The sequence below is a fragment of the Eptesicus fuscus genome, chromosome 14 (genome assembly GCF_027574615.1).
Source record: "Eptesicus fuscus isolate TK198812 chromosome 14, DD_ASM_mEF_20220401, whole genome shotgun sequence".
NCBI classification, from domain to species: domain Eukaryota; kingdom Metazoa; phylum Chordata; class Mammalia; order Chiroptera; family Vespertilionidae; genus Eptesicus; species Eptesicus fuscus.
Genome location: NC_072486.1, coordinates 36,162,374 through 36,177,076, shown reverse-complemented (window position 1 = coordinate 36,177,076; position 14,703 = coordinate 36,162,374). Strand labels below are relative to the sequence as shown.

The 14,703-nt window shown below is 34.5% G+C and overlaps 1 protein-coding gene across 3 annotated transcripts in view; it reads left to right on the top strand.

Moving 5' to 3' along the window:
• Positions 1-14,703, top strand: part of CD36 (CD36 molecule) — a 60,581-nt gene that overhangs the window by 32,430 nt on the left and 13,448 nt on the right. For all 3 annotated transcript variants that reach the window (XM_028158132.2, XM_054726390.1, XM_008149593.3), the window contains exons 4-7: positions 6,318-6,478; positions 11,140-11,287; positions 11,711-11,890; positions 13,420-13,511. In XM_028158132.2, coding sequence (XP_028013933.2) covers positions 6,318-6,478; positions 11,140-11,287; positions 11,711-11,890; positions 13,420-13,511 — 581 coding nt within the window. The remainder of the gene's footprint in view (positions 1-6,317; positions 6,479-11,139; positions 11,288-11,710; positions 11,891-13,419; positions 13,512-14,703) is intronic.

Here is a 14,703-nt window from a genome sequence, read left to right as displayed (position 1 = left end):
ATAAATTATTTTAAATGAAGAAATAAAAACAAAAGAGGGTAATTTGGGGGCAGGTAATAGGAAGCTAACACTCAAGGAAAGAGAATAAAATGTTCTCAGGCAGATAAAAATCAAGAAAATAATGGTTAAAACATGGTCAATATGATTTTGAAAGTATGATTTCAGTAGGAAAGGGTAATAAAAGGGGCATGGAATAAAGAATAAAGAAATAGAGTTTTTTCTCTTCTTGTTTTGAAATGAGGATGTACTGTGCAATCCTTTACAAGATACAAGTTATGAATCTAGACTCTGGAAGAAGGAAGAGGTACAAAACTGAAATTTGAGAGAAGAATGAGTTCCCAAAACCTATTAAATGATGGTTTACATTGTATCCCAGCTACATATCCATCAACTAAGGCGATATCAGAATCCCTTCAATAGTCAGGGTCTTTGGTACATTTGTTACTGAGCTTGATTTTTGACTCACGTTTCTATATAACCATGTTGAATTGACAATTTTAGTCACATTAAGATGCTGGAACTTTTTCTTTGTTTAAATAAGACTGTTCTTTTTCCCCTTTAGTTTACAAAACTATTTTTTTAAACAGGACTGGCATATGTATCTGTTTAGCATATAGTAAGAGTCAAATGGCTGAATTATATACAAACGCAGGAGCTGATGGTCTTACCCCTGCCTCAGGAGCACTTAGGATATTGCTGTTATTTTAGAAATATATACAAGTTTTTGTCCTGGCCAGTTTTTGTTTACCATTGAAAATCATTGAAAATTATTTTCTTTATTTAATTGACTAATAGCAAATTGGTAAAGTTATTACCTGTATACTAGCACTATTAAAAAAAAGAATTAAAGTAGTTGGAAAATATTAGATAATCATCTTATATTGTTGTTATTTATAAAATACTAGAGGCCTGGTGCATGAAATTCATGCATGGTGGGGGGTGGGGTGTCCCTCAGCCCAGCCTGCACCTTCTCCAATCTGGGATACCTCTCACAATCCAGGACTGCTGGCTCCCAACTGCTCGCCTGCCTGCCTTCCTGATTGCCCCTAACTGCTTCTGCCTGCCAGCCTGATCATCCCCCTAACCACTCCCCCTACCAGCCTGATTGATGCCTAACTGCTCCCCTGCCAACCTGTTTGACCCCAACTGCTCTCCTCTGCAGGCCTGGGTCCCCCCCCAACTGCCCTTCCCCGCAGGCCCGGTCGCCCCCAACTTCCCTCCTCTACTGGCCTGGTCACCCCTAATTGCCTTCCCCTGCAGGCTTGATCACCCCCAACTGCCCTCCCTTGCAGGCCTGGTCCCTTCCAAATGCCCTCCCCTGCAGGCCTGATTGCCCACAACTGCCCTCCCTTGCAGGCCTGGTCCCTCCCAACTGCCCTCCCCTGCTGGCCATCTTATGGTAGCCATCTTGTGTCCACATGGGAGCAGGATCTTTGACCACATAGGGGCAGGCATCTTGTGTGTTGGAGTGACAGTCAATTTACATATTACTCTTTTATTAGATAGGATTCCTAGTGGATTTGTGTTGAGTCAGCAGGTTTATGTAATCTTGCTAAGTAGACTAAAAGCCAATGGCTCAAGCTGCCACAAATGTGCAAAGCACTTTGGAAAAAGGTCAAAGTTCTGCCACCACTTACAAAAGATAATTTATCACTCCACTTGGTTAATGTTACTTGATAAATGTTTGGTGAATATTGTGTAACATATGTACTTTTAAATACATTTTAATTTAATTTTCCTAGGATATTAACCATAGAACACCAAGAATGGAATTAAAGTTTTCCTTTTATTTGCCTATTAAAAGACTAATGTTTCAGTTATATCATCATTCAATTATACCATCCTTTTCTTCCTTCAATTCTTGAAAGAATGATTCTTTAGTAGCTTGAAATAAATGCTTTCAGAGAAAGTAAATAATAATTATCTCTGTTCATTAAAATGACTAGGTTTTTTAATCAATAGACCACATTTTAGTAATATAAATTAATTTATATTTATATTAACTTCACATATATGCTTATAGTATTTCTACATATAACAAAATAGTTCATACATTTTTAGCATTTAAAATTCAAAAAATAAATGTCTGAAGTATTAGTTGTTAAAGAAGGTAGAATTTTTAAAAATTTAGTGACAATATCTGAGTACATGAAATAATTTAGAACAAATTTTTAAAATTAATATAGCAGTAAAAATGGGTTAAACACTAGAAATATTTGCATTTTAACTGCACTAATAAAATCACCTAAAAACAATGTTTCAAGAAATAGCAGGTAAGCATATATAATTTTCTTCCTCCAGCCCAATATAATGTGAACATAATTTAGTTTTCATACCAAATACTAAATCTCTTATTTTAAGTTCCCACATACATTCTTGGAAGCTAATTTCCTGAATTTTAGAAATATTAAGTTCAATCTGCTTCACTGAATTTTATTCTGGATTTTAATCAATAACTTGATAATATGAGACTAAGGCCATTTTTTGACTCAACACACACACACACATACATATAATGCATATGAAAATGAGAACTATTTTTGAACTTGGGGAAATCACTTGTAACTGGTCCTAACAGAACCAAGTTGTGGTAGTGAGTGGGGAGAAAAATATTATTTTTAGTTTCTGCTTTTTAAGGAAGTTTTGATCTCACTGGGGTGAGTATAAATATAAAAACAATTAAATAGCAGAAAAATTAGTTTCATGGGATAGTACATGAGTTATTACCACATGACTTGTTTAGATAGTAAATAATATAAGTGATACCATTAAAGCAGTCTGGGAATAAATTACATTAGCATTTTCCCTCTATAGAGTGGGTAGAATTTGTATAGTAATAATAGCTAACATGTTATTGAATGCTTGCTATATTCTAACTCTTTTTAGGTGCTCATATTTATAACAAACTATAGAGATAAATATTTAATTAAACTATGTTCAACTAATTTTGACTTTCAAAAATTCTAATTTTATTATTCCCATTTTATGCATCAGAAAACTGAGGTACAAAATAATTTAACCTGCCTGAGTTTAAATGATTAATACATGACCAAACTGAGTCTCAAACTCATAGCATCTTAGATTAATTTTAACCACTTCATTTTATGCTTTGAGGAAGAAGCCACTGTACTTGGTCAGGGAGAGGGTAGGATAAGGGAATCTAACTCATAGATTATAATCTGCTATACATGATCCTGCCTCTTAGTGTTTTATAATATCCTTGAGAAATGGATATATTTTCTACAACTGTACTGTCCATACTAAACACATAAGAAGACATCAAGGTCATTTTAATAATTACATACACTAAAGTTGTTAGTCATGTAGATGAGTACTGTTTTTCTGCAACAATAATAATCAAGTGAGCATGTGACTAGATAGAAGAAATTACTATCACAAACATCTGCATTCAAGTTAATGAAACAGAATAGAAGTTTCAAAGTCAATGGTTGGAATCCAGCCATTGCTGGGGCTGGGTAGTCTGTACACTTAAAGTCGGAGACAGATACTGATGTGTACATCAACCAAGTCAGAGGATCTCACATTATATTACTTTGGGCACATAATGATCAGTTTTATACTTCAAATTTAGGCAAGGATTTGCAAAATAGGCTAGATAGCCCAAATCCAATTTCAAATTCACAAAGGTATAAAATCTTTTGCTCCTTTTTAAAGAAGAACTTGTGACACAGTTAGTCTTGGTGGTCAAAGGGTGTCTATACAATATTCTAATAATACATAGAGTAATGTTAGGATCAGAAGAAATGCATTCCTATTTTGACTGTTTCAATATTTTTGTCTCTGAACAAATCATGACAATATGGAAACTATACAAAATTGTAGTGAAAATACCCAGTTTCTTTTTTATCTGCCACTAAATTGTCATATGTCATTGAATCAGATTTCTGTTTTCTCTAGGTCCCATTTCTACCTCTGGGAAAAAAAATAGATAGGTTTAGATGACCCTAAATTTAACAGCTGGCAAATCAAAGCATTCATTTCAATGTTCGCATTTAAAAAGAAAAATATCTTCAGATTAATAATTAAGGCAAAGTGATGTATTGGCCTTTAGAAGAAAGGCATATTAGGTCTTTCAAGATTAAATGCATATGCATTAGGGTGAGGGAGGTATTCTTTCCTACCAGGGATATCCCATCATATTCCCTTTTCAATTCCATAAGCATGTATTGATTTTCTTTCATTAAGAACTGAACTAAAATAAGTGGCTTGAGGGGTACATGATAAATAATTGATATTGCATTAGTCTTAAGATTCTTGAAGTGTGAGAGTAATGTGTACAAACATAGGTTCGTGTGTGTTTTCCTCTCATAGGTCTCTTGAAATGGGTAAATTAATATAGCACACAGCTTCTATATAGATTTCAGCTTCAGCATCCTCATTATACATCCTTACATTTAGAAAAATAGCCATGATACATTATCTGCTTGTGATTTTGTCTTAATATGAGGCTTGTTAGTACAGGAATCTAACTTTCTGGGAGAGAATGGGAAGTTTTTCAAGGATAATTGGTTGTGAAAGTAATAGGGCCCACCATCACTTTAGCAGCTCCAATGTATCCAGTGTAAGTGCTTGCAACAGCAAGGATTTTGTAATGGCATTTTTGATTGGTGCCCTGTTCTTCCCCCAAGGAATTGCCTTAGTCTCTGCTTTAAGCAATAAGTAAAGTTTCCTGAAGATATGAAACTCAATGTTACTTTAACCAACTAAGTGCAGAGGTGACAGAAAGTAGCATGGTGTAAAAGAGGACTAGTCTAAGGGTCAGGGCCTAGGATTCTCAGTGTGATTCTACTACGATGTGCCTAGGTCAGTGGTCCAAACTCATTAGTCAACAGAGCCAAATATCAACAGTACAACGATTGAAATTTCTTTTGAGAGCCAATTTTTTTAAACTTAAACTTCTTCTAACGCCACTTCTTCAAAATAGACTCGCCCAGGCCGTGGTATTTTGTGGAAGAGCCACACTCAAGGGGCCAAAGAGCCGCATGTGGCTCGAGAGCCGCAGTTTGCCGACCACGGGCCTAGGTTATCCTTGGGCCAGCCACCTGGCTTCTCAGAGCCTCAGTACTAGAAAATATGATAATAATGTCCAGTGTCCTTTCTGGAGTCATCATTCTATGAACTGACGCTTCCAGGTGAAGGAAACAAATAGATCCGATTGTGTTCCTATATTTATGGGCCTCTTTAGGTTCATGTTCTGTGAAATAGTTTTCTTCCTCTTCCTCTAGCACACCAAGGGAAGTTGGCGCTTTCTATCTGGGCATTTTTAACAAGGTTCTTCACTGGAAATACTGCCTGACATGAAATCACCTTTGTTGGCACTAGTTACTATAGCTTCATAGACTTCCGGCCCTGAGAGCAAAAGCCACAGAAGGACACTGGGAGAGCATCTAAAATTCCCTTCTTTTACAGATAATGAGATTGACCCTGAGGGGTCTGGTGGCTTTCCACTCAGTCCCACAGCTCCTAAAGAAAGGGGCAGATTTCTAAAATAGGGCTTTCTGGTTCTGCCATTGGTATTTTGTTTGTCCACTACAAAGAGTGTCCACAATGTTTAATGGATTTCACTAAAGAATACCAGGACAACTTCCTTATTTAATCCTTTTATTTAAAACTAGTATCCTAATAATAATGATTTAGACTATTGTAATTTTTGGAAACATGTACTGTTGCATTGTTGCAGATATACTGAGAGTTAGGGGAAGCTATATTGAGCATGATTTTTGAAGTGAGGAGGTCAATTTTGTGTTTCTTATTCGGGAGCATTTGCTTTCTTAATTTAATTAACCTTAAGTGATCATCCCCTGAAATCTCCAGCTTTTGAAGAAAAGAAAATAGCGTCCATGACCACTAGACTTTTCTCTCAATTTTTCTGTTTTGCCTCATCAGCCCAACTCACTTGTTGCAGGAGAAAAGTTAATGTCTCACCTGATAAGAACTCTTTGGAAGAGCTTTAATAAAATTTGCTTCATAAATTGTGTTGTTCCTAACTGCTGCAATATTGCCAAAGGGTCACTGTCGAAGGCTTGCCAGTGATTGGCCTTAAGATCAACAGACATGTGTGCAGTATTACACAGAGATCTTTTTTGTAAAAGGTTAACTAAAGAGGTTGCTACGATGGTTTGTTGAAACATTTCTGTTGCAAGTGAGTGGCGAGATTGCAAAGGTTCTCATGTACCTTTGAGGTACTTGCGCCTGGTCTTTTCCTTGGCTAATTAAAGGTGAAAACACCCAGAAGTGCCCTTATTTACTACAAAGAAATAACCCAAGCTTGTTTTGTGTCTGTGTGTTTTTTACAGGAAGTTGTCCTTGAAGAAGGTACAACTGCTTTTAAAAACTGGGTTAAAACAGGCACAGAAGTTTACAGACAGTTTTGGATCTTTGATGTACAAAACGCAGAGGAAGTGACACTCAACAGCACAAATGTCAAGGTTAAGCAAGTAGGTCCTTATACATACAGGTGAGTCCCCTCTACTAAGTGCCACCCTTTCCTTGACCATATGTATTTCTGAAAAGGCTTCCATATGATAAATGCCATTGATTTGAAAGGTACTCATATTATCTTGTCAATCGTATACATGGAAATATTTTGTTTATTCCTGTATAGAATCCTGATCTAAGGACTTATTGGTTATCAGAAATATCTACTTAGGTTTAAATAGACTAGCATCAATTAACTCCTACGTTTAAGAAGTTGCAGGTGTTTTACACTTGTGGAATATATTCCTCGTGACTCAGATATGTGTGATCTATAGAAAAAGGTATCTATCAGAATTTTAAAAACTAGACTATTTTAACATTTTAAGATTGAATGTGGAGATTACATCAGTGGTTCTCAAAGTGTGGTCCCTAGGCTAGCAGCATCAGCATCACACTGGGAACTTGGTAAAAATGCAAATTCTCAGACTCTACCCCAGACCAAGTCAATCAGAGACGCTTGGGTTAGAAACCAAAAATAAGTTTTACAAACCTCTCTGGGTGATGCCAATACACACTCAAATTTGAAAACCACAACATTAAACTGATTTTACACAACTATACTACCTACTAAGGTTTTCTATTGAAACTAATTTCCAGATCAAATGGGGGTTTCTATTTATTCACTAGACTCATTATTACATCTTTTCCAGTACTGAGACTGAATATGCTAGAACTTTATCCTACATTTCCTAATAATTTAACATGCTTTGGAATGGCATATTGGACTACTTAACATGCTTTGGAATGGCATCTTGGACTATTAAAACTAAGAGGGAAATAATAGCCAGAACTTTTCATCTTGTAATTAAACAAAACTAACATCAGGGGATGTGGTAGGATTTGTTCATGTTCATACAGACCTAGCAACTCCTAGAATTTTGTATGTTTTCCCCTACTTAAGTTATAGACTATGTCTTTTTACCACTATCAAAGTAAGAAAAAAAAACAGAGATTGAGCTGTTACAAACACTAACCTTATCCAAGGATTAGGCATATATTAATGAGATCCATATGGAAAAATAATTAAATTCTGCTGTATCATTTGATATACAAATGTGTGATTTTTTTAAGGATTATAACTAGTTACATACCATGATCAATTCTTACCACAAATATATATTTTTAATGATTTTTAAATAATTTATAGTTTTAGTATCTTTTTTATTTTAGATCATCTATAATTGTATATTTTTTTCTCTCCACATATTATTATATTTCTATATTAACAACTCACACTCAAAATATAATGAAATACTGATACTTTTGAAGGTAGTGCCTGTTGCAATAGCACATGATGTATAGAAAGCCATGGTGTCTGTTGTGTCCTAGCAATTATTCCACGTCTCCTGTGTCTGTGCACATGTCTGTAACCATTTACAACTCTGTCAAAGAAGACTTGATTTTCATTGTTACAAAAAAAACAAACAAACAAGCTTACTTTAGAAAGAATATTCATTTTCTTCATGCTCTTATAGTTTTGTGTTATTATCAAAAGCCTATATGAATATCTTGTTTCAAAAAATGTTGCAGATATGATATATACCTATGAAAATCTAGAAGTCACATGTGACCAAATGAATATCGAAGCATATTGCCTAAAACTCATAATCTGATTAATTGAATGCATGTGAGGAAAGAGAATAGTTGTTAGTATTTGAAAATTTATATTTTCTGTTTAAATTTTTGTTTGTGAGGAGGTTATGTTTGCTTGCTTTTTACTTTATGGAGAATGTCATGAAACATTAACATAATATTGAATCTAGTCCTAGCCCTACTCTGATAGGTGACAAGTAATATATATTTCATTCTTAGAGGCGCTAAACTCTAAAGAACAAAAAGGCGTGGGTTAGATACACTCAATTCATTTGAAGAGGCAATGATGGGAGGGTTGGAGGAAACAAGTTGGATTTGCAGCTAATGTTTATAAACAATAAATTTCTACTTATATAACAATTGTCAACAAAAGAAACAGTCAAACCTGTGAAGAATTTTTGTGAGTTTTTTTGAGCCTAATTGTTGCCAACGGCTGGGGAGCAAAATTTCAACTGATTGAGATAATGCTCCTGAGAATGGCAGTTGTGCATCTTATTTTATACATTACAATCAAAAGAGATGCCACAAGTGGTTTACATGAAATCCATTGGTGATCATTTAGGGGGGTGGGAGAAAGCACAGCTGGAAACCTCTGGGATTGGATGAAAAGTAAAATGATAGACACATACATCTTTTACATAGGTGGGTACAGGATAGTTAACAGTCAATAATTAATAAAACAATGAGAGGATTTATTGTACTTAGTGTACTGGTTGTGCCCTGTGAGGTCTGGGCAAAGGGGAGTTACCCTGACATTCCAAAGGAATGTTATCAGATGCAAAAGACAATAGGCAGGCTTAGTTAAGGTAAATATTGACCTTTGTCAGGGAAGATACCGGCCTAGGACATGACTGCCCACCATAAACTGCTTTTAGATAAAGAAGGTTTAATTTCAGATCCATCCTTTGTGGTTACTTTAGGTCTCTGAGTTTGCAAGAGAGACCATGCAGGCATTCACTGAGCTAGTCAGGTTAGCATGTGGCTGCTTTTCATCCACACAATGTTAAAGGGATTTTTTGATCATGTTGGGGTCATCCTGTCTCACAAATGTCACCGTAATTGAGTCATTAGTGTCTGCTGGCATGCCTTAAATAATGGGAAACTACCTTTCAGAAAAAGTTAATAGCTTGAGAATCTTACATCTGTTGAAGTGAAGCTACCGCCCCATGAATGATGCTCTGAATCCAGGTGAAATTGGAAGTGTAGGAGGGTATTCTGTCTCAAACAGAGCCACAGGCTTATTTGGCTGATGGCTGCTTAAGTGACTTCGATGAAATTTTTATTGATAAGGTATGACAGGGTTCAAAGCATAACATTTCCAGGATTGAGATCTTAATAGCATTTATTCCAACATTCACCATCTCTATGGCTCTATGAATATTTAGTAAATCCTTCAGAATATTCTCAAATCTCAAACATATAGAATGTTTGAGTTACTTTGTTTTTGCAGGAAGACAAAGAAAGCAGTCTTGGGGAAAATATAAGGCAGATTACTCCCTTTGACATTCTTAACCGACACTTTCCAAAACCTGCCTACATTCTAATTTTTAAACCAAAAAATTGAGTGATTATGTTCTTTTTTTAAAAAGCACATTCTATTAACAGGCCTCAATTTAAAGAATTTTTCTCAGTGAGTGCCATCTACTGGCATAATGTTGTAAGTACAATTTAAATAAGCTAGAATTGAGGTCACAATTTTATACCTATTATTTCAACTTTAAATGTAAATAATATGTAAAATAATTTTACATTTACATCTATGTAAGAGAAAATAGTAAATGAGTAGTAATAAACTGTCCTGGGTGCTGATTTAGATTTGTATGTTCTTTGTATGCCTTTAGTACCCCAATAAGAATAAATAATAAAGCTTTGATTAAATGATATTAAAAATAAAATCTTTTTCTAGATGATTGGGAGGTCTCTTTTGAAATAATGTGAGCCATTAATTAATTTGTTCATTCAAAAATATTTATGGAGAACTCACCATGCACCAGGCACTGAGCTGGAGGGACAAAACACTCATAATCCATACCCTACAGACATTTACATTTTTATTATACCTGAGTGACAAGTATTGCTTTTTACATTTCAATTCCATGTTTTTTCAGTCTTTACCTTAGTTATCTATTCACCTTACATCATAAACATTAAAATATATTCTAGTGCAACAAATGATGTGTCCATTATTTCATCTCAGTGAATATCTTGTGCTTGCCAAGATTTTTCTCCACAGTAATCACCCTTCAATACATCCCTAAAATGTAGTTGATACCATGAAACTAGATATGGTAGAGCCAATGAATACTGGTTTAATACTAGTCAGGATTCAATATATGGGAAAGGGAGGGAAAATAGTCTGTAAAAAGTAAATTATATTCCATTAGTTATCTTTATTCGCATTGAAGCACTGAAAAATATGGAACAGCCGGTGCTGGATAGATTATGTATTTTGAGCATTCTTTCTAAGACAATGTGTTCTTAATATTCTCCTGCTTAAGCCTTTCTCCTGTCCCCTCCTTACCCTAAGGAGAAAGGCTAAACATTTGAGAGGGGGATATAAGCCCTTATGTTTGAGATCTTGCTTATTTCCTACCACTCTCCTTACTCTCTCACTTTATAATCCAACCAAATTCTACCATTTGCATTTCTAAAAATACACCAGGTTCTTCTTACCTTCTATGTGCCACTTTCAAACCTGTTTTCCCTAACTAAACTTCTTTTTGTAATTCAGACCACTTATGTGGAATTGCTACAAAATGTGTCTTGGCCCTCATCTTCACCATGACCACCCCAAGCCTAGATTTGTATCTGTTCTGTTTTAACCATGAACTCTGTAAACTCCTGAAATAACACATATTAGGATGTGCAAATGTAAGACCCCTTTCTCTAATTTGCTAGAGAACCAGCATTGGCTTATGCCGATGGTTTAGCATAATTTCTGACACATTCTATATATTCAAAAATATTCGTTGTATGAATGAATGGACTTTGAGACCTAACTTGCACTTGACACAATATTTTTTAATTTTATTTACTTCTGTATTTCAGAGTTCGTTATCTCTCCAAGGAAAACATAACTCATGACTCTCTGAGCAACACAGTCTCCTTTGTACAGCCCAATGGTGCCATCTTTGAACCTTCCCTGTCAGTTGGATCAGAGAATGACACTTTCACTGTTCTCAATCTGGCTGTCGCTGTGAGTAGACAAACAAATTGATGTGTTTTGAAATGCTCTTGAATCCACTATAATTAATCTCATGATTAGAACTCTCACTAGATACTATTTATTCTGCCCCTATGTCCTTATTTGAATAGAGTTTTGGTCATTAGGAAAGATGAAAAAAAAATCAACTGAATTGGAAGACCACTTCAAGTGTATCATTGGAAAAAAATAGGACTTAATTTTAAAAGACCTCTTCTTGTTGAAACTGAGGCACTCAAATGTGCTTATCTAGGGATTAGAAAAATTATACTTTTAGCTCTGGAAAGACTTGGCAGTAATTTTAGAAAAATAGTTTTTTAAATTTTTTATTAAAATTAATTCATATTTAATCCATTTATTTGTTTAATATTTAATACTACAAATGGTGTCTTACACAGTTTTGGGGTTTTTTTGTAGGCTGCAGCCCATCTCTATCCAAATCCATTTGTTCAAGTGTTACTCAATTCACTTATCAAAAAGTCAAAGTCATCTCTGTTTCAAAGGAGAACTGTGAAAGAACTATTGTGGGGCTATAAGGATCCATTCTTGAGTTTGGTACCATACCCAATTTCTTCAACAGTTGGTGTGTTTTATCCTGTGAGTACCAAATATAAATGTTGATATTGTTATACTTTAATTGGATAAATAAAATGGCATTGGAAATCTATAATTTTATAATTTAGTGTGTTAGCCCTATTTATTATCTGGGAATATATATTCTAATTTTTCAAAATCTTTTATTTCACATGCTTCAGCTTTTCAAGTTTATAAAATTTACTTATATAAATTTAACAATTAAGTTTTTAATTAAGAAGATATTTAATCAGGATTTCTTTTTTGTTAAATACACAATTTGTCTAAAATTAAGTTATATGCTGATAAGGCTTTGAACACTATTTTCAGTTTTGACTTACTTTCTCAGAAAATCAAGTTTAATGTCAACATTTTAATTGTGTTAAATGTATTAGTTCTACCATTCCTCATTCTCTAGACCTCTTACAAATTGTTTTAATGTACATTTAAAGCCTAAATTTACACACACGGCACTGATAAATTAGCAACGTCCTATTTTTATGGAGTTTATTAATAATAATTTCTAGTGGTCTATAAATGAAAAAACAGTTTGTAGATTAAGGAAAATGTGAACTTAGTGATAGACTTAGCTATAGCTCAATGTTTTGAATTATAAATAAGACAAGCTGACCCTTGAATTGGAATTTTGACAATGATTTGACACTCTATGTGTTATTAGTTATATTCTCCAGTTTATTGTTGTTATTTTACTTTTAGAAAGTGTTCATGATTGCAACATTATCAATTAAGTATCAATGTAGAGAGCCTAAGGGATCAGAAATTCAGTTATTATTTTTTAAAATCTTTATTGTTGAAAGTATTACGTATGTCCCTCTTTTCCCCCATTGACCAATTATTATTACTATTATTCTCATATATTTTTATTGATTTCAGAGAGGGAGAGAGAGATAGAAACATCAATGATGAGACAGTATCATTGATTGGCTGCCTCCTGCACGCCCCACACAGGATCAAATCCGAAACCTGGGCATGTGCCCTGATTGGGAATTGAACCATGACATCCTGGTTCATAGGTCAACTCTCAACTACTGAGAGATAGCGGCAAGGCCCAGTTATTATTTTTTAACTCAAATACTTGGGTAATTTTGTTTTTAATTTTGTATACCTAGTTTTTGGTAACCACTTATTAAAGATCATAATATTTAGAATACCTCTAGAAATCTGTCATTGTTCTCATAGATTTTGTTCAATATCTCCTCACATCAATATAATAGGAATAGTAATCCAAACTGTCTTACTAGCTTAATTATGAAAAAGAACACTGGAGTCTGGGTTATATCAACTTCTGATATGTTTTCTTCCTTTGTCTCAGCATCTAGCACTTATTTCTTGGAACATTTTATATTCTATCTTTTTAACGTGTTAAAGAACAACAATTTTAAAACTTCACGGCCTATATATTTTAAATCATATAAAATAATTATGAATAACCAGTCTTTGAGAAATGCAAAAATGAGTTAATTACATATTTTATAACTTGGAGAGTATGAATTGTTCTAGAAATAATTGTTTCTTGGTACATGTATTTTCAGTACAACGATACTGCAGATGGAGTTTATAGAGTTTACAGTGGAAAAGACGATGTAAGCAAAGTTGCCATAATTGACACTTATAAAGATAAAAAGTAAGTATTCAGGTAAAGTGCGTGTGTGTGTGTGTGTGTGTGTGTGTGTGTGTGTGTGTGTGTGTGTGTTACCAGGTTACTCTAAAGCAGGTGTTGCATAGACACCCACCTCTGCAACAGATCTGCCTCTATCTCAGCTCCAAGAATTCCTGTCCTACAAAGCATTAACCCTTTATTTATGAAAGCTGGTTATACTAGTGCCTCAGTGCTGAAAAGCAGCCCCAGGTTCTCTTACAAAGAGAAGAAATCCAAAGGGACTGTTTTCATTTCTGCTGTGTAACCAGCATTATAGTGCCCCATCCAATTAGATAACCACAAAATGAAAAGAGAGAAAAGCAATGCACCAACTGATCATCTAGGAGATATACAAATATGTTTTACTGGCTTTTTAAACTTGTTTATGGTGCATATCAATTAAAAATATTCATTCCATTGACATGACCTAATGTGTCTATAAAGATAAAAGCTTAATGAATCCATGCTAACACTCCCATGACTTTCCCCTTCAAAAACTTCTTGAAATAATTTCTATATATGATAGCTCAGCTTTTTAAGAATTCTTATCAATGAAAATATAAAATGTTTTTATATTTTAAGTAGTTTGTTATATTTCAAGTAGTTTTAAAATTTGCATATTAAACTTGGAAATAAAGAGCATGTTTCTTTTGAAGTAGTAATAGAATGTGATATGTTCATATCGCCAGCCATGATTTTCTTTCTTTTCCTAGCTCCTGCCTATTCAACAGAGGTATAGGAAATTTATCATATGAGTGAAATAGGAAGAGCCCTAATACATTTCAGGGCAGAAAACCTTTTCTTCTCCTTGATGTTAATAAATATGCTTTAGGCTACTTGCTTTCCAAAAAAGATCAAAGTATTCAAAATAGAAAGAGCCCTGGCCAGGTGGCTTATTTGGTTGGAGTATCCTCCCATACACCAAAAGGTGGTGAGTTCGATTCCTTGTCAGGACACACACCCAGGTTAGGGTTCCATCCCTGGTCAAGGAACATGCAGGAGGCAGCAGATCAATGTTTCTCTCATGTCTCTCTCTCTCTCTCTCTCTGTCAAAAATATTGAAAGAGATAAAATGTTTTTATTAATATAACTAACCATTTCCTCACACCTGAGTCCCTATGGAAGAATTGACAACAGTTGAGTATTCACTACTGTGGTACTTTTTCTTCTACAGAGT